This window comes from Erpetoichthys calabaricus, chromosome 8, assembly GCF_900747795.2.
Source record: "Erpetoichthys calabaricus chromosome 8, fErpCal1.3, whole genome shotgun sequence".
NCBI classification, from domain to species: Eukaryota; Metazoa; Chordata; class Cladistia; order Polypteriformes; family Polypteridae; genus Erpetoichthys; species Erpetoichthys calabaricus.
This window is the reverse complement of record NC_041401.2, coordinates 20,083,269-20,110,025: the sequence shown is the minus strand read 5'-3', so window position 1 is coordinate 20,110,025 and position 26,757 is coordinate 20,083,269. Positions and strand designations below refer to the sequence as shown.

The 26,757-nt window shown below is 42.0% G+C and overlaps 1 protein-coding gene across 1 annotated transcript in view; it reads left to right on the top strand.

Annotated features, from left to right (window-relative positions):
• The first annotated feature begins 12,458 nt into the window (after positions 1-12,458).
• The window catches only part of gorasp2 (golgi reassembly stacking protein 2), a 42,297-nt gene continuing 27,998 nt past the window's right edge, over positions 12,459-26,757 (top strand). Inside the window, exons 1-2 of the mRNA XM_051930667.1 lie at positions 12,459-12,621; positions 25,136-25,216. Coding sequence (XP_051786627.1) covers positions 12,559-12,621; positions 25,136-25,216 — 144 coding nt within the window. The 5' untranslated portion in view covers positions 12,459-12,558. The remainder of the gene's footprint in view (positions 12,622-25,135; positions 25,217-26,757) is intronic.

Here is a 26,757-nt window from a genome sequence, read left to right as displayed (position 1 = left end):
GATGGAAAACAATATATAATGAGGAAAAAAAACACATTTGTAAAATGAAATCCAAAGCATCAAATAAGAACAGAAATTAATTTTGCATGTTACAAAATGAGTGGTGCAGTGGTAGCACTGCTGCCTCACAGTTAGGAGACCTGGGTTCGCTTCCCGGGTCCTCCCTGGGTGGAGTTTGCATGTTCTCCCCGTGTCTGCGTGGGTTTCCTCCCACAGTCCAAAGACATGCAGGTTAGGTGCATTGGCAATCCTAAATTGTCCCTAGTGTGTGTGTGCCCTGTGGTGGGCTGGTGCCCTGCCCAGGGTTTGTTTCCTGCCTTGCGCCCTATGTTGGCTGGGATTGGCTCCAGCAGACCACTGTGACCCTGTAGTTAGGATATAGCAGGTTGGATAATGCATGGATGGATGTTACAAAACCTTAAAATCATGACAAAACCTATTAATCAGATTAACAAGTGAATGAATGATGAAAACAGTTTTTAGACATTCAGCCCAACTTTACTATTACTTATTTACCTAATATGCTGGAAAAGGGATTGAGGATACTGAGATTCTACTGGGCATGCTACTTCTAGGTAGTGTACACTACTAAATGCTGCAGTTGTGTTCAAATATACATTGGACTTCCAATATAACTCGGAGTCCTGCCACGTGCAAAAGTTTGCTGACGACACTGCTATCGTGGGCTGCATCAGGAGTGGGCAGGAGGAGGAGTATAGAAACCTCATCAAGGACTTTGTTAAATGGTGCGACTTAAACCACCTACAACTGAACACCAGCAAAACCAAGGAACTGGTGGTGGATTTTAGGAGACCCAGGCCCCTCATGGACCCCGTGATCATCAGAGGTGACTGTGTGCAGAGGGTGCAGACCTATAAATACCTAGGAGTGCAGCTGGACGATAAATTAGACTGGACTGCCAATACTGATTCTCTGTGCAAGAAAGGACAGAGCCGCCTGTACTTCCTTAGAAGACTGGCATCCTTCAACATCTGCAGTAAGATGCTGCAGATGTTCTATCAGATGGTTGTGGCGAGTGCCCTCTTCTACGCAGTGGTGTGCTGGGGAGGCAGCATTAAGAAGAAGGATGCCTCACGCCTGGACAAACTGGTGAGGAAGGCAGGCTCTATTGTTGGCATAGAGCTGGATGGTTTGAAATCCGTAGCAGAGCAACGGGCACTCAGCAGGCTCCTATCAATTATGGAGAATCCACTACATCCATTAAACAGTATCATCTCCAGACAGAGGAGCAGTTTCAGCGACAGACTGCTGTCACTGTCCTGCTCCACTGACAGACTGAGAAGATCATTCCTCCCCCAAACTATGCGACTCTTCAATTCCACCAGAGGGGGTAAATGTTGAACATTATTCAAGTTATTGTCTGTTTTTTTTTACCTGCATTTTTTATTACTCTTTAATTTAATATTTTTGCTGCTGGAATATGTGAATTTCCCCCTGGGATTAATAAAGTATCTATCTATCTATCTATCTAAATAGCAGTTCTCTGTGTGAAGAAATACGTTCTACAATTTGTACAAAGCGTACTTTTAATCATGGTGCCCCCATAAACTAGCTGAAGATTTTATTCTTGAGCACTATCAAATTCTGATTTTGTTCATTCTTGATAACTAAAGATTTGCTCCCCTTGGTCTGTGCATCATTAAACAAAAACAATGACATACTATTTCCTTAGAAATGGTCCATTATGAAGGTTTAGTGTTTAAATATGCACCAAAGAATATTCATGAGCCCAAAGTAGAAACGTGAGCTAATGTGGAGTGAAAAAAACTTCAGAGCTAAATATGTCATCCAGGGTAGTGCAGGAGTGGTGCAGATATGCTGGCATGTAAGTGACAGTCACTGACAATATCAAGTAATATTCATAAGCATCACATTTGACATAAGAATGTTAGAGGAACTGTACTATAATAAGTTATGTATTTTGAACCACTGTTAATAATTTGTATTTATATTTCTTTTACCCTGAACCTAGTTTTAGCTTATGCTCACAATACTGTCAGGCTTTCCTACTTTAAAAAAAAAAGTCATTGAAATATGCCAATAGTTCTCCACAGTCATCCCTCCTTTTCTTTCCCATGAAACCCTTCTTAAAGCCTCAGAGCTTACCAATTATTTTACAATTTCTGAGCTAAATACAACATCAAAATTTTCCTCAACAATACTTAATCCTGCCGCCATCTCTAATGTTAAAGCCTGTGTATCAGAATAGGATCTCTAGTTCTAGAGTCGGTTGCCACACAACTTCAAATTTTCCTTTTCAAACATAATCTTTATGAACCATTTCACTCTGGTTTCTGTACACTTTACAGTACAGAGACTGCTCTTCTGAGAGTCATAAATGCTAATAGTGATGTGCTGAACAATTTCCTACTTCTTATTACTACTTTCGATACTGTAAATCACAATATTCTTCCCTCTAGCCTCTCTTCAGTTGGCATTGTTGGCACTGCATTTTCCTGCTTTACATCTTTGGCCAATGGCAAACTATCCATATTACTAACCGAGAATGCTAAACCGGATGATGGACGCAGGCACATCCGGCCATGGGCCGTAGCTGCAAAAAGACGTACTGCGCCGGCGCAACAAACAGTCCACGAGAGTCGGCTGAGGACCCGAGAAAGGCGGACAAAAGAGGGCGAGAGAGGCGGATGAGGGTCCGCGAGAGACGCAGGCGCAAAAAGAGTCCGACAGGAGCATAGAAAACAGGAATGAGCACATACAGAAAGGAGTCACAAAAATGAGGCTCAACAAGCACCAAAATAAGGAAAAGGCACATAAGAGTACTCAAACGAGGGGAAAGCACGAAACACATTGCACACGAAACTAAACACACCAAAAAAAAAGAACAGACGAGCGCACAATAGCAAGGCACGACCATACCCCCCCCCCCCCCACAGGGACGGGACGGGACACACACCAAGAGGGGGATTCAACAAGCCCATGGAAGACCAAAAAAAAGAACACAAAACCACCCCACAGACCCTACAAGGAACGGAGACGTGAACAACGCGCAAATGAACTGACAGAAAAAAAAAAAGCAAGACGCGAAAAGCGCAAAGCTCAAATGACCGACATACAAAAACGGACAAGGCTCGATACAAACAATGCACGGCGTAGACTGAAACGGACTTTGCGCAAAGCCGAGGCGAATAAAAAAAAAGAAAAAAATAGCGCGTCACAAATAATGGACATGCAACAAAAAGGCAAGCAACCGCAAAAAGCAAAACATGCCCGTCGCGGTCATCAACGCCACGCACCTGTTAAACGCTGTGATAAGCTGCCCGGACACAGACAGACGGACACCATATTCAAGTCCACCACACGTTTATTGTACATTATAAATACAATGTCCAAGTGCACAAACCCAGTGCCAAAGCACCAATCTCCCCAAAATCCAGGCTCTCACTCAGTCTCTGCCTGCTCGTCAGGCCGCCTCCTCCTCTCTCCTGCCTCGCAACCTTGTCCACTCCTCACCCGACTCCAGTCCTTCTCTGCAGGGAGGCGGCCCCTTTTATAAGTGCCCGGATGGGCTCCAGGTGATCCCCGACACTCCCTAGACACTCCCTTGTGTGGCGGAAGTGCCGACTGTGTTCCCGGAAGCCCTCCGGGTGTTCCCAAACTTCTTCCCCCCAGTACTTCCTGGTGTGGCGGAAGTGTTGGGGTTCTGGGTCCTTCAGGCATGGGGGCGCCCCCTGGCGGAGACCACGGGCCCCTACAGGGTTGGGCTTCCAAGCCCTGCACCCGTGGCCCTCAAAGGAACCAGGGCGGCCGCCCCCTCGTGGTCCGGAGGAGGAATGAGCCCTCCTCCTGTCCTCCTGGGCGTCCCGGCTGGGCACCACCCCCAGCCGCGTGCCACAACGCTTACGACAATTGGCTGAAAACGCCTTCAATAAGGAATCCACTATTGAGGAAAATTCATTGGGATTAATGAATGTCATTTGCAATCATTGTCATTCACTTAACTTCACAGAAGAAACAACTGGCAATACAAATAATGAATTTACACGTTGTTGTCAAAAAGGTCAGATTACACTGCCTCCTTTACATTCATATCCTGAATATCTAAAGAAGCTTCTAACTAACGATGTGCCTGAAAGTAAAAACTTTATGAACTGTATTAGATCCTACAATAGTTCATTTGCTTTTGCATCTACCGGAGTAAATATCAGGCCACCAAAAGGCAATGGCCCATACTGCTTTCGCATATGTGGACAAATATTGCATCGCATTGGAACAGTGCACCCTGAAACAAATCAACAACGCAAATATGCACAAATCTACATCCTAGATCTAGATGAGGCAATCTGTCAACGAATGAACCTTCCTGAAAACAAACAATGCACAGAGCTTATAATGAGAAACGTCACTCATGTCATAAACAATCACCCATTAGCTAAGTCTATAAAAATGCTACATGAAGTTGAAAAGGAGGCAAATACAAAAGCAAATGCAGAAGGTATAGCAGCAACTACAATTGCTTTGGTCTTGATAAAGGACAAAGAACAAGATCCAAGACGATACAATCTGCCCGTCGTTAATGAAGTGGCAATTGTCTTTCAAAGTAAAGATGGTGAGCCTCCATTTCACAGAGATATTGTTCTACATTTACGTCCTGATAAAAACAACACACCTACATTCAAACGCATAGACATTTGCTTTCCGCTTCTTGATACTTTAACATACCCCATATTATTTCCAACTGGACAGGAAGGATTGGCTCTTATGCTCCTTGGGTATACATTGGAAAACTTCCATTTACCAAATGTTCCAGATTCCTTACCGGATATAAATTACACACCTATTGATCTACAACAAGAAGAACGAATTGCACAAACTATGCTTTCCTCTTTAAATGAATTACAATCTGATGCTTTTCAACAAATTATTCATGCCACGGAGGACAACAGCCCTATACCCAAATGCTTCTTTCTTGACGGCCCTGGAGGAAGCGGAAAAACATACCTTTATGAAACACTTATACATTTCTTTGCTGCAAGACAACAGATGATTATCGCATCTGCTACAACCAGAGTGGCAGCAAATCTGTTAATAAATGGTCGTACATGTCACTCAATATTCAAAATACCGGTCCCAATCACAGAGACATCAGTATCCACTATGAACATTCACAGTAGCAATGCCCGAGACATCCGTCTTGCAAAACTGATAATTATTGATGAATGTACAATGGCATCCAGTCACTTACTCAACACCATTGATAAACTTCTACAAACGTTGATGAATAATAACATTCCCTTTGGAGTAAAAGTTCTTTTATTAGGAGGAGATTTTAGACAATGCTTAGCTATTGTTCCACATGCCATGCGCTCAGCTATTGTTCAGTCCACCTTAAAATACGCAGACAATTGGCATTGCTTTAAAACAATACAGTTGGTACAAAACATGCGATGTCCAGATCCAGAATATAACAGTTGGCTAATACAACTGGGAAATGGTACACTCACAAATACAGATGGACTTCACCCAGATATTATTTCCATTCCACAATCCTTTATCTCAGACGACTTAGTAAAAGAGATATTTGGAACAGCAATCACATTAGACCAAATACCCCTGTTAACACAACGCACTATATTATGTCCAAAAAATATTAATGTTAATCACATTAATAACCAAGTCATTTCATTACTTCCTGGAGAGACACAGATCTTTCTAAGCTCAGACAAAGTTGACTCTGATGACGACAATGAACATATAAATTTCCCCTTAGAATATTTGAACACTATTAACCCTGCCGGATTACCACAACACAACCTTACCCTTAAAAACGGAACAATAATCATGCTATTAAGAAACCTTAACACAAAACAGGGTTTATGCAATGGCATACGGTTAGTCGTCAACACCATGACACGCAATGTTATTCAAGCAACAGTTCTTACAGGATCACATATTAACAATACTGTTCTCATTCCTAGAATTGACCTTACAAGTTCTGAGCTAGAATTACCTTTTACATTGAAACGCCGACAGTTCCCCATTAAACCTGCATTTGCCATGACCATCAACAAATCACAAGGACAAACCATGGACAAGGTTGGCATCTACCTCTCTGAACCCGTTTTTGGACATAGACAACTTTATGTTGCCTTCTCACGTGTTCGCCGTTCATCTGACGTTAAAGTTAAAATTATAAATAATCCATGCCAAGGAAGACTCATTCAAGGACAAGACACCATCTTTACTACTAATGTTGTATACAAAGAAATATTCCAATAAAACATTAATATATGACAAACACTCTATTTGTTATTTCTATGGGCATCATCCAAAGCTGCACACTATTCTATATCTAATTCATACATCTGACTCTTTCTCATGTCCCAACGCCAGGGGTTGGCGAGCGAAGCGAGCAGGGGGCAGAGCCCCCTAGTACTATTTTAAGCCACAGAGCATGTCAAAGTTAGTGGCTTTAACTGCTGGATTTTGTCACCTTGAGGATATTAGATTACATGATTAGGGATTACGAAGGACAACAGAATACAGGACTATCTTAGGACATTTCAGAACAGTTTCAAATCTGCAAAGTATTGCAAGAATGCTTAATTCACTACCTGACCACACTGGTGGCTGTACAAATACTTTGCAACCTCTGCCCATCTTTTTCCATTTTACATTCTGTCGTGTCATGACAAATACAAGACTCAGACAGCTAGACCTTTCTTCTGTTTGCATGGTCTAAACCGGTTTTGTTTCTTTCGTCTCTTTTAATTTCCTGTTTGGTTTTGCTTTTTTTTGGGGGGGGGGGGGGGTGGAGAATCATAGACTCCTACACCTGAGTCACTGGGGATGTCAAACTATATGACCAGTAATCATACAGACTGCCTGAGAGAGAGAGAAACAGAGAGAGACTTCATTTTACCAGAGACATTTCACCCAGCTACAGACCAAAAGACACCATTAATGTACCAACCTAATTTCTAAATCAAGACAAGCTGCCTGGAAGGCAAGCTCCCCCTCCATCTCGTACTTTTCTCTATCTCTCACATATTCTTCAGTTGCCATATCATTATAGAGTATTGTTTAAGTTTTTTGATTTTGTGTACTTAGGACTTTACATCCAGACTTTTCTATCTTTCATTATTATTTATTTAAATTATATTTTTGCTTCCATTATTCATATTACTGTTATTATTCTATTTTAATGAATATCGCTATGCTTTAAACTTCTATGCTTTGTCTGCTCATCTTAACTGATTGAAGCAATAAAGTAATTTCAGGGCATGTTGTGTTGGGTATACAGTAATCCCTCGCTATATCGCGCTTCGCCTTTCGCGGCTTCACTCCATCGCGGATTTTATATGTAAGCATATTTAAATATATATCGCGGATTTTTCGCTGCTTCGCGGGTTTCTGCAGACAATGGGTCTTTTAATTTCTGGTACATGCTTCCTCAGTTGGTTTGCCCAGTTGATTTCATACAAGGGACGCTATTGGCAGATGGCTGAGAAGCTACCCAACTTACTTTTCTCTTTCTTTTGCGCTGACTTTCTCTGATCCTGACGTAGGGGGATTGAGCAGGGGGGCTGTTCGCACACCTAGACGATACGGACGCTCGTCTAAAAATGCTGAAAGATTATCTTCACGTTGTGATCTTTTGTGCAGCTGCTTCCTGAAACGACATGCTGCACGGAGCTACGCATACTTAAAAGCTCGAAGGGCACGTATTGATTTTTGATTGAAAAACAAACTCTGTCTCACTTTGTCTGCTCCTGACGGAGGGGGTGTGAGCTGCCGCCTTCAACAGCTTTGTGCCGCGGTGCTTCATATACTTAAAAGAAAAACAGCCCTATTGATCTGTTTGCTTTTCTCTCTATCTCTGTGACAGTCACTGCTCCTGACAAGCACTCCTTTGAAGAGGAAGATATGTTTGCATTCTTTTAATTGTGAGACGGAACTGTCATCTCTGTCTTGTCATGGAGCACAGTTTAAACTTTTGAAAAAGAGACAAATGTTTGTTTGCAGTGTTTGAATAAAGTTCATGTCTCTCTACAACCTCCTGTGTTTCTGCGCAAATCTGTGACCGAAGCATGACAATATAAAAATAACCATATAAACATATGGTTTCTACTTCGCGGATTTTTTTATTTCGCGGGTGGCTCTGGAACGCAACCCCCGCGATGGAGGAGGGATTACTGTATTGCCATTTCTTTCCCACAGCACGCCTCAAATAGTGAGCAGCCTGGAAAGGATTAATGCCCCATTGGTAAGTGACAAAAACTAAGCCAAAACTAGCGAGTCCCTCTGCGGAGCAATGAGGAGTGAAAGGCAATGCAGGAGTCACTCATAATCGGTGCTTAAGTGGATAGGGTGTGTGCATGTGTGTCTTTCTGTGTTGTGTTTTTTACGCTTAGGATGCATAAGAGTAAGCCACACTACATATAATGAATCTACTGAGCCACATTCACTCCACACTAATAAAATGTTTCACGTGTTAAAAGTTCCTTTCGGATTTTGATGTACACTGTATTTTCTGAGCATAACCAATGAACAATTTGTACCTAAACTTCTGCTCTAAAACAATTTTACACATAAGAAAAATTGGCTAGTCTATTTTTATTATCTGTTTGCTCCATACAATCTTTTAAGTGCATGATATTCACTTGTCCCCTCCTCGAACCGCCACCTTATCGTGGTGGAGGGGTTTGCGTGTCCCAATGATCCTAGGAGCTCTGTTGTCCGGGGCTTTATTCCCCTGGTTAGGGCCTCCCAAGGCAAACTGGTCCTAGGTGAGGGATGAGACAAAGTGTGGTTCAACATAACCTCCTATGACGAATAAAAAATTTGGTCGGCGTTTTCCCTCGCCCGGTCACCGGGGCCCCACTCTGGAGCCAGGCCTGGAGGTGGTGCTCGATGGCGAGCGCCTGGTGGCCGGGCTTGCACCCATGAGGCTCGGCCGGGCACAGCCCGAAGAGGCAACGTAGGTCCCCCTTCCCATGGGCTCGCCACCTATGGGAGGGGCCAAGGAGGTCGGGTGCAGTGTTAGTTGGGTTGTGGCCAATCCGGGGACCTTGGCAGTCCGATCCTCGGCTACAGAAGCTGGCTCTTGGGACGTGGAATGTCACCTCTCTGAAGGGGAAGGAGCCTGAGCTTGTGCGCGAGGTTGAGAGGTTCCGGCTAGATATAGTCGGGCTCACCTCGACGCACAGCTTGGACTCTGGAACCAATCTCCTTGATAGGGGCTGGACTCTGTACCACTCTGGAGTTGCCCCCGGTGAGAGGCGCCAAGCAGGTGTGGGCATACTTATTGCCCCCCGACTTGGAGCCTGTACGTTGGGGTTTACCCCGGTGGACGAGAGGGTAGCCTCCCTCCGCCTTCGGGTGGGGGGACGGGTCCTAACTGTTGTTTGTGCGTATGCACCGAACAGCAGTTCGGAGTACCCACCCTTTTTGGAGTCCCTGGAGGGGGTGCTGGAGGGCATACCTTTTGGTGACTCCCTCGTACTGCTGGGAGACTTCAATGCTCACGTGGGCAATGACAGTGAGACCTGGAAGGGCGTGATTGGGAGGAATGGCCCGCCCCCCCCCCCCCCCCCCCGATCTGAACCCAAGCAGTGTTTTGTTATTGGACTTCTGTGCTCGTCACGGATTGTCCATAACAAACACCATGTTCAAGCATAGGGGTGTTCATATGTGCACTTGGCACCAGGACACCCTAGGCCTCAGTTCGATGATCGACTTTGTGGTCGTGTCGTCGGACTTGCGGCCACATGTCTTGGACACTCGGGTGAAGAGAGGGGCGGAGCTATCAACTGATCACCACCTGGTGATGAGTTGGCTTCGATGGTGGGGGAGGATGCCGGTCAGGCCTGGTAGGCCCAAACGTGTTGTGAGGGTCTGCTGGGAACGTCTGGCAGAGCCCCCTGTCAGAAGTAGCTTCAACTCCCACCTCCGGCAGAACTTCGACCACGTCCCGAGGGAGGTGGGGGACATTGAGTCCGAATGGGCCATGTTCCGTGTATCTATTGTTGAGGCGGCTGACCGGAGGTGTGGCTGTAAGGTGGTTGGTGCCTGTCGTGGCGGCAATCCCCGAACCCGTTGGTGGACACCGGCGGTGAGGGATGCTGTCAAGCTGAAGAAGGAGTCCTACCAGTCCCTTTTGTCCTGTGGGACTCTGGAGGCAGCTAATAGGTACCGGCAGGCCAAGCGGAATGCAGCTTTGGTGGTTGCTGAGGCAAAAACTCGGGCATGGGAAGAGTTTGGGGAGGCCATGGAGAACGACTTTCGGATGGCTTTGAGGAGATTCTGGTCCACCGTCCGGCGTCTCAGGAGGGAGAAGCAGTGCAGTGTCAACACTGTATATGGTGGGGATGGTGCGCTGCTGACCTCGACTCGGGACGTTGTGGGTCGGTGGGGGGAGTACTTCGAAGACCTCCTCAATCCCACTAACATGCCTTCCAATGAGGAAGCAGAACCTGGGGACTCGGAGGTGGGCTCCCCCATCTCTGGGACTGAGGTCACCGAGGTGGTCAAAAAACTCCTTGGTGGCAGGGCCCCGGGGGTGGATGAGATACGCCCGGAGTTCCTCAAGGCTAGTACTAAAGGAAAGTACTAAAATTCGAAAGTCTCAAAAAAATGATAGTAAAGATCGCATTAGCGCCAACAAATGGAATTATTACTCAGTGAAATAACGGAACAGCGAAAATAGATCGAATATATTGTTTGGATTTAAACTTTAAATCAGAGACTTGTAGATCGTCTAATTCGTGTTGCCATCTGGAAAAGTAGTGTTTCTTCCCAATGAAGAGGCGTATCCATGAGAATTAAAAGATTTGTTGTTTGGTGAAAGTGAAATCCACATACGCGAGCGGCAGAGACGTGAAGTGGCTGGCGTGTAGCGCAGGCCGGGGGGTTGACGAGTAAAGCGAGCAGGAGGCAAAGCCCCCTAGTAAAATATAAATTCTCCTCTGAGAAGTGACTATAAGTTGTAAATTCAGAAATATTTTGTTTTCATGAAAAAATATTATACATATTGATTACTTTGGGATTAATAAAGTATCTATCTATCTATCTATCTATCTATCTATCTATCTATCTATCTATCTATCTATCTATCTATCTATCTATCTATCTATCTATCTACTTACCCGTCTCATTCCTTCATATAAACCACTCTAAGTACTTTTTCTACCAGCTAAGGAGTTAAAATAAGCTTTGGCCTGAGGATGATATGATTTCTTGAAGGTCACTAATTGGGCATTCATATGCTCATCTGAATTTCTAAATTTCCCTGTCATGTTGAAATTACAATTGCATTTGCATAGAGTTAGAATTATTAGAAACAGAAGTCTGAGGATAATTCAGAGTCAAATGAACCAGAATCCACAAAGTGTCTAGTAATCTCTATAAATGAAAAATGGTAATGGCATGCAAATCATATCACACAGCAAACATGTCTTATCAGGACAAAAAAGCTTAAAACCCTAACATTTCACTTCTTGTGATCATAGCTGATCTTTTCATTTGAGTCCTTTCAAAGGGTTTCAATGCAACTTTCAAAGAAATATGGAAGCTAACCTTAGTCTCAAACTTCAATTACATGTTCTCCCAACATTAAAACCCCAACTAGCCTATTAATCTCTCTTTATTTTCTGCCTGTCAAATAACCAAAAATAAGTAATCAAATGAAAGGTTAAATTCTTGTAGAAATTTGGATAATTCTAAAAGTATCACGTTATAGACATTTTTTTTATTAAATACAGGAGCCTTCTTGGATGTATTTGCCCAGTTTAGATATTTCATAGAAAATGAATTACGATTAATCAAATTAATTTTGTTTTTATTTATACAAGTAACATTTATTATAGTAGAGAAATCAGTTAGTAAAAGATTTCAGTTATTGTGGCTGACAAGCAATTTACTTTACATATTTAAACAGTTCCCTTAAGGTCTTGTGTTTGAAATCCTTTTTAACATGTAACAGTTTTTGACATCATATTTTTAGGGAAATATTTGTTAGGGCATGCAACATTAAATTTATTTTATGGTGCTGTTGTAATTTACAAAAACATTTTAAGTGTCCTTTTTCACTAGTAGGTAATGATATTCTGTAAAGTATTATATGGTCAAAATTTACACCACATAACAGGAAAAGCAGCACACCATTCATATTAACTTTCTGTCAATGATCAGTTATGATTGCTAAAACCATATTTTTTTAAGTATTTTTGCAGATAGATAGATAGATAGATAGATAGATAGATAGATAGATAGATAGATAGATAGATAGATAGATAGATAGATCTTTATTTGTTCCAAGGGGAAACTTAGTTTTCAGAAAAGCCAACCTCCAAGCTTTAGGGTGGCAACATCCAAATTCCAAGGAGGCGCGTGCACAGTGTAAGCGCGTACATTTTGCAACATATCGCGCGTAAACCGCGCGCCTTGAACTCCTCGTTCCCAGCATTCCTGGCGCGCCTTCCTGAATGCCACGTAATAGTCGAGAAGCTCCGTTCGCGACTGTGCGACACATCCTGATCCGAGGCAGAAGCGACTGAGACTCTGCCAGAGAGAACGATGGGGGGGTCGCAGAGCATTGAAATTCCTGGCGGAGGTTCGGAGGGTTATCACGTCTTAAGGGTAATGAATGATTTGTTTAATTTTGTTGTTAAACTAAAATTCTGCAGTTATATGCCGAGGTCGGTAGGGCTACGTTAAGAGAACAGAGTTTCAACCCATAGTGAAGGGACCCAGGATATTTGTGCGGCCTAGAGATACTGTTTTCAGGTGTAATATAACATGTTTAAGGTTTGCATTGAGGATTTCTGTATAGTTTTAGTGTTACAATTATTGTTTAGTTTAGTGTTACACTTGTTAAATATGTCAGCTCAAAGAAGACGTTTAAAGGGTGGCTTGTGCGAGGCGACAAAGCACTTTGTTAACCTGTTATATCATCTTGTTTAGGTTTGGCATGAATCGGAAGGTATTATTTGTTTGTTTGTTGACGTCCTTGGGTTGGTCCGCGAATGCTGAGAAGTTTTAGGCATCACATGAAGCAACCCGTAAAGTGCTGCATCAGTGTAGATTTGCACCGGTAATTAATAATTCACGTAAGCTAGAAGCTATACTGTATACTGAGTTCAAACCCCTCTAAAACGGCAGTTAGCTTTCTGAAAAGGTTTCACTCCCTTGAATCGATCGTTTTGCAGAGCCCCTGGTTATAATACAGAAAGATACTATATGAAAGAAACACTTGCCTGACAATACTGTAACAGCTATTTTATTTGATAACGCTTGCATTTTTTCTCCAAACAACTTACTAATGCTTTTCAAGAGGGATAAATCTTTAGAGATATTTACATATAGACGTTAAAGAATTGTGTAGAAAAGTAATTATAAAGAGTAAATTTGTGTTTACAGATAGCAGATACAGTCATCTTTTTTGTAATGTAAACATGCAAGCATAACAGAACAGCCATTGTTTGAACTTCTACAGAATGGACAGTTAATTTCCAATCCCTCTTATTATTCTTAACTTTTTGCAGAATCATTGAAAGTGACGAGCATTCTTCTCTTTTGGCCAGTTCTCTCTTGCATCAAATTCAATTACTCTGGAAATATATAAAAACAATACTAGTGAAACACATGGACCTATGGTCCTAAAATAAAATGCAAATAAAAATCAAGTTAAAGTTAAGGAGCTGTTGATATAAGTAGTTACTACCAATAGTAATTACTACTTTCAATTCATCTAGAACTTGTAATGTATTTTATTACTTCTGGTGGCTTATATAGAGCAAGCTGAACTTTCCTGTTTTGGCAACACATTCTTTTATTTTTGCCATTTAAAAAATAAAAAAATACTGCTTGACATTGATCACGCTGCGGACGTAACTTGGGTAAGAGGTGGTCTTCAAAGAAACATTGATCTAAGGAATATAAAGCAATGCTTTCATTGTGGTCAGAAGTTTTGACTGTCTGACAATCTTCTCAATTGTCAATATACATTTCTGCCCTATTCTCTTCCCTGCTTTGTGTATCCTGGACTTTGTCTTGCATGCTCACGGACCTGCTGCAAGTTGCTTTATTTTCAGGATTTCTTTATGCTTGATGATGTGCTTCAATGTCTTTTCATCTTATTCTTCGTCATTCTTCATCACTTAATTGTCTCCTGCACTTTGCTTGATGCTTAACATATGTTGCTGTTTTTCTTTCTGCCATGATGATGGTTACTTGGTTTTCTGTCACTTTACTGTAAACACATTACCACTGGTCACTTTGCCTTCCTTTATTTATGTTTAGTAAAGTTCGATAATCACTAAGCACAATACTTACACTTGACTATGATTCCTGAACACACACATACTATGTATATAGTACATGGGGGGGGGGGGGTTTGGGTTTGCAGGGACCATGCTTTAAATACAATAAACTTTTCTGGTTACCAATAAAGTGGGCCTAATACCTAAATTTCTTTAATATTCATAACTTAACAGACAGTATTGTGGATTTCTTCTTGCTTGTTTATGTGTTTCAATGTGCTACAATGTCTTGTCTTCTTATTCCTTCTCGTTCTTCATCACTTATTTAAATGTGCTTTTAATTTGCTTGACGTTCAGCAGGTGTAAGTGCTGCTCTTCTTCTATCTGCTTCTATTTCTGATTAGGTTATAATGTGTGTTTTTTTTTTTTTTTTTAACCGCTTTGCCATACACACACTAAATTGTTATGGCCACTGTTATAGTAGCCAGGTTGCTGCTACCTAAAATGACAAACCTTAGCATTTTACATATAGCAAGAGATACTTGGGGATATGTTTTGACTAATACACTTTTCTGTCTTATCCACATAATAGTGTTTATAATTTAGTGTTAATTGGTGAAATTTGCTAAACCATTTTTTTTTAAAGGCTGGTATGCTGTATTCTCCTGTAACATTTTTTTGCCGAATATTTTCCTGGAAATTCACCTTGCGGACAGAGTAGATGAACATTTTATCATATCCCCCCCTCCCCCAGTGCCTCAAGATGCTTTCTTTGCAAGGCCAGCATGACCTCACAGAGTTGTAGCAGCTGTACGCAGAATTTTCACGCATACATACTGTTAAGATCGTTGCTGATCCGTTTCGGGTATGCATGATGTCACATCCCAGTCAGCACTCCAGCCCTTTTTCCTGCACGTTTTTTCTGTATTTTCATTTGAGGGATACATTAGCTAACCATAATTAGAATATTATGAGCACTTCCACCTGATCTATAACACTGATCCCTTTCACAGTGTCCCAGTTAAATGTGTGTTTGTTGGAACTTGTATGTATATCAGAGACAATGGGTCCTTCCTTCTAATGGCATTGCAATGTTCCTGTATACATGTTGTGAGTGTTTTAGATATTTGTCCCAAGTATACTGCTGGGCATGAAGTATTATGAAGTTTTTCCAAATAGACAAACAGCACAGTTACCAGTTATGTTTCAAAAGTAGTTAGGAGTAACCCTATTTAAGTTTTATTTAGGATCTGAATAATTTGGGGAAAGAAGTTGTGGAGATGGCATGTAGTTTGGGCCGCAATAAACCTGTACCTCATCTGTGATGACAATTTTAATGAACAGATGGCTGCTGGGTTGGGTGGAGTCTGCTGAAATCTTTTCTGCTCTCTTTTTTTCACTCTGGCCATGAACTTCTCTTTTAATATTGGGAGACAACAGCCAATGATTTTCTCAGTTGAACAAATCACCTGCTGCAACCGAGAATTAGAACGAGAAGAGGCTGAAGGAAACCAAACGGTGATGGAGGAAGTCACAATACTGGCAGTGATGGCAGTGTAAAAATTTTAACAATATATGCCTTGATATGCCAAGCTTCTTAAGCTGCTGAAGGAAGAACAGTCTCTGCCTGACTTTTTTGATGAAGGAGGTAATGTGCTTGTCCCATTTTAATTTATTAGTGAGAGTAGTCCCCATGAATTTAAACAACTGAACCACAGACACAGTCTGGCCATTAATTTACAAAGGTGGACAGTTAGTGACTTGTCGGTGGAAATCAATCCTTATTTCCACTGTCTTAATAGCACTAAGCTCCAAGTTGATACAAGAAAATCATTCTACAAGGCAGCCCTCCTCTCTTTGATTGGAAGACACGTCATTATTGGAAATGAGACCCACTACGGCTATGTCATCTGCAAACTTTAGGATTTGTCAGTGATGGACTTTAGGCAGGAAAGAATGAAATGTTCGAATGCTTTCATAACCACCAAGTTCAAAGCAACTAGCCTATAGTCATTAAGTTCAGAGATTTTATCCTTCTTGGGAACTGGGATTATAGTGGCTATCTTAAAGCAGTCCGGAGCGTTGCCCAAATGCAGAGAGGTGTTGAATACGTCGGTTAGAACAGGAGCTAATTGATCTGGACAATATCTAACAGTACCAGGTGAGACCACATCAGATCAGCTGCTTTCCTAATAATGTTTCCTGAAAAGTTTTTCTACCTCTTCTTGCTTCACAAAAAGCATACAGTGGAGCGGAGCGGAGTGGAGTGATTGGGGTGGGGGAAAGCTGGAGAAGGTGAATTGGACTTCAGTTAAGGGGGATGGTAACACTGAGATGGTTCTGAGAGGGACAGGACTGACTTGATATAGAAGGCAGAAGGACAGAGTCCAAGCAGTGGCTGCCCTTGTCAAACCGGCAATAAAACTCATTTAACTGGTTAGCCAGAATTTTGGAGGATAAGGCTTGGATGTACTTCTGCCTGTAATTTGTAATTTTTTTCAGAGAACTCCACACTGCCTGGCTGTTACTGCTAAAGCGTTTCACCAGCTGATCTTTATAAGTGGCTTTTGCAGCTCTCTGAGCTTTATTAAACTGTCACCTAGCAGATCGATATTCATCCCTGTTCCCCAACCTGTATGCCTGGCCCTTAGCAGCTCCGAGAATCCTCAGCTCCTTGGTGAACCACGGCTTGTCATTGTTGAATCTCCCCCATTGTGAGATACATCTTCACAGAAGATCTTATATTACAATGTCGGCACATTCATCTATAATGCCATACCAGCCTTCCATGGCTTTCCAATTCATGGAGCCTATACAGTTCTTCAGCCTTTCAGCTACCTCAGGAGTTCATCTGCTTTGACTGTTCGTTTCTGTTTATAGCTGGGAACAAGCATAATCATGGCGTGGTCAGAGTTGCACGAGAGAAATTGCGAAATGCCTCTTTAATGTTGGTGTAAAAACTATTCAATGTTCTGCCGTCGCGTGTTGAGCAGTTGATCAGTTGGTGGTATGTGGGCAGATCGTTTGGTATGTTACTGTGGTTAAAATCATCCATGATGAAAATGACAGTACTGGGGAATTTATTTTCCAAAGGATTATCATCAGCTAGCAACTGTTGTGCCAACTGAGCATTCACATCAGGAAGAATGTAAATACAAACTATTATAACAGAATGAAATTCCATGGGTAGATAGAATGGCTTGCAATGAATGACAAGAGTTTCTAATTCAGTAGAGGAAGAACAAAATGTAATTTCGGACTCATCCCTGCACCATCTATTGTTTATAAACCAGCACACGCCACCACTTCATGATTTGCCACAAAGTCCAGTCTTACGGTTTGGTCTGAATAACTGATATCCTGCTATTTGAATAACATTGCCTTTTCCAAGTCCACAAAACACATGTAGACTGGTTGGGCGAACTCCCATGCACCCTCCAGGACCCTGCTAAGGGTATAGAGCTGGTCCACTGTTCCGCGACCAGGACGAAAACCACACTGTTCCTCCTGAATCCGAGGCTCGACTATCCGACGGACCCTCCTCTCCAGGACCCCTGAATAGACTTTTCCAGGGAGGCTGAGGAGTGTGATCCCTCTATAGTTGGAACACACCCTCCGATCCCCCTTCTTAAAGAGGGGGACCACCACCCCGGTCTGCCAATCCAGAGGCGCACTGTCCCTGATGTCCATGCGATGTTGCAGAGGCGTGTCAACCAAGACAGCCCTACAACATCCAGAGCCTTGAGGAACTCCGGGCGTGTATCATCCACCCCCGGGGCCCTGTCACCAAGGAGTTTTTTGACCACCTCGGTGACCTCAGTCCCAGAGATGGGGGAGCCCACCTCTGAGTCCCCAGGCTCTGCTTCCTCATTGGAAGGCATGTTAATGGGATTGAGGAGGTCTTCGAAGTACTCTCCCCACCGACCCACAACGTCCCGAGTCGAGGTCAGAAGCGCACCATCCCCACCATATACAGTGTTGACACTGCACTGCTTCCCCTTCCCAAGACGCCGGATGGTGGACCAGAATCTCCTCGAAGCCATCCGAAAGTCGTTCTCCATGGCCTCCCCAAACTCCTCCCACGCCCGAGTTTTTGCCTCAGCAAACACCAAAGCCGCATTCCGCTTGGCCTGCCGGTACCTATCAGCTGCCTCCAGGGTCCCACAGGACAAAAGGGTCCTGTAGGACTCCTTCTTCAGCTTGACGGCATCCTTCACCGCCGGTGTCCACCAACGGGTTCGGGGATTGCTGCCACGACAGGCACCGACCACCTTACGGCCACAGCTCCGGTCAGCTGCCTCAACAATAGAGGCACGGAACATGGCCCATTCGGACTCAATGTCCCCCACCTCCCTCGGGATGTGGTCGAAGTTCTGCCGGAGGTGGGAGTTGAAGCTGCTTCTGACAGGGGGCTCTGCCAGACGTTCCCAGCAGACCCTCACAACACGTTTGGGCCTACCACGCCTGACCGGCATCCTCCCCCACCATCGAAGCCAACTCACCACCAGGTGGTGATCAGTTGACAGCTCCGCCCCTCTCTTCACCCGAGTGTCCAAGACATGTGGCCGCAAGTCCGACGACACGACCACAAAGTCGATCATCGAACTGAGGCCTAGGGTGTCCTGGTGCCAAGTGCACATATGAACACCCCTATGCTTGAACATGGTGTTCGTTATGGACAATCCGTGACTTGGAAAAGGCATTCGACCGTGTCCCTCGGGGAATCCTGTGGGGGGTACTCCGAGAGTATGGGGTACCGGCCCCCCTGATAAGGGCTGTTCGGTCCCTGTACGATCGGTGCCAGAGCTTGGTCCGCATTGCCGGCAGTAAGTCGAACCCGTTTCCAGTGAGAGTTGGACTCCGCCAGGGCTGCCCTTTGTCACCAATTCTGTTCATAACTTTTATGGACAGAATTTCTAGGCGCAGCCAAGGCGTTGAGGGGGCCCGGTTTGGTGGGCTCAGGATTGGGTCACTGCTTTTTGCAGATGATGTTGTCCTGTTTGCTTCATCAGGCCGTGATCTTCAGCTCTCTCTGGATCGGTTCGCAGCCGAGTGTGAAGCGGCTGGGATGAGAATCAGCACCTCCAAATCCGAGACCATGGTCCTCAGCCGGAAAAGGGTGGAGTGCCCTCTCAGGGTTGGTAGCGAGATCCTGCCCCAAGTGGAGGAGTTCAAGTATCTCGGGGTCTTGTTCACGAGTGAGGGAAGAATGGAGCGTGAGATCAACAGGCGGATCGGTGTAGCATCTGCAGTAATGCGGGCTCTGCATCGGTCTGTCGTGGTGAAAAAGGAGCTGAGCCGCAAGGCGAAGCTCTCAATTTACCAGTCGATCTATGTTCCTACCCTCACCTATGGTCATGAGCTATGGGTAGTGACCGAAAGAACGAGATCGCGAATACAAGAGGCTGAAATGAGTTTCCTCCGCAGGGTGTCTGGGCTCTCCCTTAAAGATAGGGTGAGAAGCTCAGTCATCCGGGAGGGGCTCAGAGTAGAGCCGCTGCTCCTCCGCATCAAGAGGAGTCAGATGAGGTGGCTCGGGCATCTGATCAGGATGCCTCCTGGACGCCTCCCTGGTGAGGTGTTCCGGGCACGTCTAACCGGGAGGAGGCCCCGGGGAAGACCCAGGACACGCTGGAGGGGACTATGTCTCTCGACTGGCCTGGGAACGCCTTGGGATTCTCCCGGAAGAGCTAGAAGAAGTGGCCGGGGAGAGGGAAGTCTGGGCATCTCTGCTCAAGCTGCTGCCCCCGCGACCCGACCTCGGATAAGCGGGAGACAATGGATGGATGGATGAATAACATTGTCTGATAAATCCAAATTAAGCCATGCTTCAGTAAAACGGAGGGCACAAATACGTGCAAAATCTTTGTTAGTCCTAATTAGAAATGCCAAGTTGTCCATTTTGTTGACAAGCGAGCAAACATTTGAAAGGCAGATTGCCAGGAGTGAAGCACGAAAGCCTCTGCATCTCTAGAGCACCAGCCCGTTTACTTTTACCTCCTGGTTAAGTGTGATTGGCGGGCAGCATTCCTGCAGGCAGGCGGGGAAAACATTTGCTGTAAACACAGTACGAGACACACGAGTACTTGTGAGTTTATGTATATAAATGTTGCATGGTTTAATAATTTACTGGTAGTGCATTATAGTTGTAAATATATATGAGTGGTCCGGTGTCTACTTAGTAAGGAGTACTATTTTTAAAAAAAATAATAATTTTTTCATGTTCACAGGGCTTTTCTCAAACATTGCATTTGAATAACTCAAGGTTTTCATTCCAATCAGAGGTCTATTCCTTTGCTTTATCCTTCACTTATTGTTTACCTGTAATCAGACGGTATGGTGATGCAGAGGTAGTGGTACAGTATCTACTTCCCTCATTTCTTTCCTGGAAGTGGTGCCCTTTGTGTGAAATTTACAATTACAATTTAAGCAGTAATAGCCATTACACAGTAGTAATGCCTTGACCATATTTTTAAATCAATTTAATGTTATCTAGATAAAAATGCTATTAATTTCTATCAAAAACAAACTTTTAAACAGTAATTTATTTACTGTGTTGGCTAAAAGCACACAACATGCAGTGTTTTACATGATAAGCATTTTATTACTGCCAGCGTGAATCATCAGCCTACTTTTTAAGTACCTAATCTGTTCAATGGTTTTATAGGGTGTAGAGATGCAGTTGTGGCTTTTTTATATTATTTAGTAAAGACGTTAAACATATTGAATAATATTAAACAAAAGACAAAACTTAACAAATTAAAAAAAAATGTTATTCTTATCAAAAGGCTAGAAGAAAAATTCATTTGAATTAGTATATATGAAATTGGAAATTTTATCACATTGTGTTACAGTTTGCATTTTGTCAGAGTTGGTACATTTTTGCTGACTCCGACGCCAGTAACCCAATAATTGCCTCCAACTCCACAGTCCTGGAGGGAATAACTGCTTTACTACTCCTGCGTGCCCTGCTCTTCCTGGTAGTTGCAATATTGGTGCTGTTCTTTTGTGCAAGGTCTCATTGACAGTGCTATTTTCACAAAACTTTAAAGACACCCTTTTTAATATTTTATCAAATCAGTTATTGCTTTTAATTTAACATATCAAATATTGTCACAAAAGTGCTGAAATTAATGGTTTGCACCAGACCCCTCTCACTGCACTCTCATCAAAAAGAAGGCCGACTTGATTCTGTCATTCAGTTGCCATTCTGTTTCCTAGGTTGCATTTGTTGCAAACAAGAAGCAGATGTAGGTTGGCAGGGGCCAAGAGTAACAAAACTCCCCCCCCCCCCCCCAAAAAAAAAGCTTTAAGAATTTTAATATTTGTAATTCTTAGGATTCTGGTTCTGGTTAATTTTCTACTTATTACAGTTCATTATTCTGAATTGATAGAAATCTTTTACGTATGTTTACTGATTTTTTTTTTTTTCTCATGTGATTGCCATATGTTGGCTGTTTTCATAGTAGCTTGTGTTTTTTATTTATTTTTTAATTACTTTTCTAGTGCAAGTAATAGTATACTTGCCTTCTGTACCCATCTACAAAGTGAGGTCCATTCATAAGTAGTTTCATGACAGCAATGTGGAAGTACTTGGGTGATCTGTACGGAGCTCAGACACCTTCTTACTATGTTAGGTGGTGTAAATCTTACACAAGCAGGCATATTGATACTTGTAGGTAGGGCTGGGCGATATGGCTCAAAATTCAAATTGCGATATTTTTGGACCAAAAGGCAATATACAATATGCAACGATATTTTTTTCCTATCTATTATTAGTTAAAAAAGAAGCCACATATTTATATTGCTCTTTAGTTATTTACATGTAATTGCAAACTTACAACTTTACATCATAGGCATAAACCAAAATATACTCATTAATTCAAGAAACACATCTAAATATTTACACAAGAAAGCCAGTTGTCTGAATATTAGGTGACGTAGATGCTTTATCTACTTTACTAGGTTTGCCTAAAAAAACTTAAAATAATAATGTTTCAATATGCTCTTTTTAAGCTATGTTTTGTAAACAAATAAAGCGTGGCAAGAGCATGCATTCAGGTAACACAATTTCACAAATTTTGTGCAAGAAAGACAAGTCTGACAACTGCCTCTGGCTTTAAAGATGCCCTGTGGCAGTTCACTCTGTTGCCACCTGTGCTAAATGCCCTTTCTGAGGGCGAACTAGTGGCCTGTATGCAGAGATATTTTTTTGCAAGGTGACTAAGAGTTGGAAAGATTGGTTCATGCTCTTTCCACCATGCAAGTGGGTTTGTCTCAGTGTCAATTTCAGCTGCTTGTAGGTAGGTTGAAAATTCAGCTTCAACTTTATCTCTGTCAGACAATGTCGATAAAGATGTTGGCCTTTTAAAGAAGCTACCAAGGCTTCGCTTCTCCTTTTTGACTGGTAGTGGTGATGCTTCAGCTGCTTCTGAAAGTTTCCCAGCTAAGTCAGGCTGGGCACTGGTCTCATCATGTTGAAGGGTCTCCACTTAAGACACAACTCTGTGTTTGACCTCTTCATACTTTTCCTCAGGAATGTATGATCTTTTGAAACGTGGATTCAAAAAAGAAGCAGTGTCTAGTAGTTGCAGATTTCTCTTTCAGATAATCAAGAATTTTGAATATAATTGACATAGTGAGCTCTGTGTCTTCTGGCTGGTGAGCCAAGATGCTGGTTTGAAAAAGGTGTAGCACTAGCTTAACATAGGAGACTGTAACATAGGACTGAGCTGAGAGTGCATCTGTAAATTCCAGGAGGGGTCGAATAGCTTTATCAGTTGACTCTAGTACATCTATGTCCTGCCATGTAAGTGCCAGATTGTCTGGTTTTCTTGTCAGATGAGAGAACTTGGGTGATGGCCGTCTCTTGTTCCAACACTCTCTGTATCATTGCTGCCCTTGACCCCCATCTGGTAGGGTATTCTGTTATGAGCTGATGCGAAGGCAGATTGAGTTCTTTCCGTGTTGTGGTCAAATCCCTTCTTTTTTTCCAGCTGAAGGAAAAACATGCAACAATTCTTTTGCATACACCAATTGCCCGTTCAATGCGGGGATCTCTCGTGCTTCTCTCTAAAACCAAGCACAAATTACAGTCTTATTAATTATTTACGTTATTATTAATCTTAATACATAATTCGCCTGCCTCCTCACTCACTCACTCGCATCCGTCCGAAGCCGAATTTGCAGTCGCCTTCTGCGCACGTCCAAAGCCGAATGCGCAGTCGCCTTCTGCGCAGCTGCCCGAAAAACCTTACAAGACCGACATCCAACCCCAACATCTGCAGGTGGCAGATTTACGGCCGCAAAAATTCAAAGAGAAAAGCGACTTCGATTAAAGCTCTAGAGGCCTGAAAGGCGATTTCGACTACAGCTCGAGGCCTAATTAAGCATTCTGATTCAATTACGCATTCACTCAATACACCTATATCAGGTTTGTGGTGCTTATACTTATTGCTATTCCATATTGTACTGGAACATTCATCATTCAGTATTATACTATAGGCCTGGAAAATTCATCAACTAACAGTACAAGCCTGTACAGTAATGAGTAAAGCGGACTACAATCATTACAAAACAACTTCTTCGTTACTTATCATTTGTACTTCATGCACTGCTGACACAAACTCATGCCCGTTTCATGTTACGTTGTCGAAACGGGCTGTTTGTCTAGTTAATATTTCTCATACACACTATTATTTACGTTTATTTACTATTTCTTAGCATATTTTTTATTTAACATATTTCTCATACGTCCACACACACTTTACATTTATTATTACAAATTTCTTATATTTATTGCGTGTTATTTATTTTCAAACATTTTTCAAACAGGTATTTCCGACTGTGAATTACATATTTGGGATCAGTCGTTCTCAGTAGTTTCTGAAATCTGTGTTTTTTGACAGTGGCAACAGGGATCATATCTTTTGCAATGTGGTATGTTACTGCAGCTGTTATTTCCTTCCATTTGGGGCTTGTTTTTTCATACGGTATGCAACGAGAGAACGTTGCTGCCAGTTTGATTTGTTTTGCAGCAGGGATGTGTTTCGTTGCGTTTTGAGCAGAGTTTTCGCGAAGTTTTAATACATTCTTCATACTTCGTAACGTGTTTTGTTTTCAAATGATTGAAGAGGTTTGAGGTGTTGCCACTCTTCATTCCTACTTCTCTCTTACAAAGTTTACATATAACAGTCTTTTGTTCTGTATCATTTTGTCTAAAGCCAAACCATTTTCAAACAACGGAGGTCACATTTGTACCCTTTTTTTTTTTTTTTTTGGCACTAAATCATCGCTGATAACCGTACTCATTTCTGCCTCCGTCTCAGCCATTGTTGTTACTGTTTAAGATAAGCAGGAGGCGGGGTTTAATCGCAATGACTGCATTTAGGATGTGCTCCAATTAGCAGAAATAACGCACTACACACTTGTAGTGTTTAATAAACCCTATTACATAATATATTGCGATAGGTTTGTTTTCAAACGATGCATTAAAAAATATTGTTCATATTGTGCCACTTGATATATCGCACAGGCCTACTTGTAGGCATGTAATACACAGTACAGTCTACATTTTCAGAGTATTTTTAGTGCTATTGGTAACTTCAATTACGCTGAATATCAGTGGCCAGTTCATAATTCTCTTTTGTTTACATGACAATACAAGGCTTCCAAGTTGTCTGATTGTTTTCATATAAAAATATATTATATTGCAAAGATATATCATTGCTTTTGCAGAAAATATTAATTTATTCATAATAGGTAAAAGAAGAAAAAGGTGAAAAAAAAAGTGCATCTGGTTATTCAATGGATGTGGAGGAAAATTAAGGAATTTGTGCTAATTGTTGCCTTAATCGCAAAGTTTAATTTGATCATTTTAACTTTTATTTAAGGTACAAGAAAACTCCCCAGGCCATCGGGCAGGATTGGAACCCTTCTTTGACTTTATTGTTTCAATTAATAATACACGATTGGTGAGTGGTCTTTTTTTTTTTTTCTTGTTTGTTTTGATAGTGCATTATGTTTTTTGTGTTTTTGGTCAAATAAACTTTTATTATGTTCTTCATACTCTTAAGATAACAGGTTTCAGTGGTTTTTGCATAGTGTTTTGTCATTTGGAACAATAAGTAATACTGTACTATTTGGAATGTTGGTTAGATTTCCACTTCTCTGTTTTGTATTATGAAGGTTGTTTCTTCAAAAGAAAAAAATGATTCCTATGTTTAGTTATTCTTTGACTTTATACTGTGAGGAAACATCTGAATGAGTGGACAAAAATCATATTATTTTAGTTTATAATGCTATATTGGCCAGTATCCTGCTGCATTTTTGCCAATTTTATTTTAAAATGTTACCTTGCTTTCAGCTTCTTTCATGCTTGTTTTCATGTAATGTTTTCCCACCCCTTCTCAGTCACTGTTTTATCTCTGTAAATGGCAACATGACCGAATAGAGTTTACCTTTCAATTGATTAAAATATACTGCTTTAGTGTAATTATACTGTTCCACATGTAAGAAATGATAACATGTGGTTCTGTTTAAATCTTGCCTTCAGTTTTGTTGCTTGACTTGAAACTCGTCCTAAAATGTTTGACATTGGTAAATGAGGAGTATATGAAAATTGTTGCTTCAGTCAGACTGGCTTTTATTTATTGAGAACAATGAATGGAAAAATCTTGGTTATCCAGAGAAGATCTTCATAAAATCATTTGTAGCTTGCTAACAACATACAGGGATCATACCTATAAAAAAAATTCTTAAAACGTTACAGGTTATTTATATGTAATACCATAATAGTGTAATTTTATTTATGTGTCAGAAAACTGAACTTGTGGCAGATTGTCATTAGGATAGTTTCCTGAATTTCATTTTGGTGTGTAGTGACATCTTAGATTCTGTTGTGTTTGTGTGTGTGTGTGTGTGTGTGTGAGTGTGTGTGTCAGTCAGTGTTGTCCTTGGCTGTATTAATTTCCCTGTTTATTTTAATGCAATATGCCATTGTGTAGAGTTGAGAAATGCTTCTTCTGTACTTATAAGATCTTACATTAGTTTTTTACAAAACTGATGTAACTACCAGAGGAACCTTTTTTTGTCTACATTTGGATTTTCTAGTCCTTCCTGATATTTGTTGATTCCCTCTCCCAGGTGCATTCTCCTATACACTGGAGACAATGGAGAGCTTGGCAGAAGAAACATAGGAAAATTGGGGGGTACTTTGGTGCAGCTGTAGAGACCCAATATCCTTGTGCTGCCTGCTTGGTTTGTTGCCATTTTTCTGTTGGCATTACATTTGATTTTTATCTTGGGTCTTCCCCCTCAGTTCACTACGTTAGGAAGACTTCTTTGTATCTGACTCTAAATGTATTTTTAAGACTCCTTTTCAAACAAGTGTTTCTACTCTCAAATTCGTATCTTGCTCCTTTTCAATTAATTAATGTAAATAATTTATATAACTGTTTTCATGCTGTGTCTAGCAACTTTAGATATTCTTCCTTTTAAGTCTGGGTCACTTGGT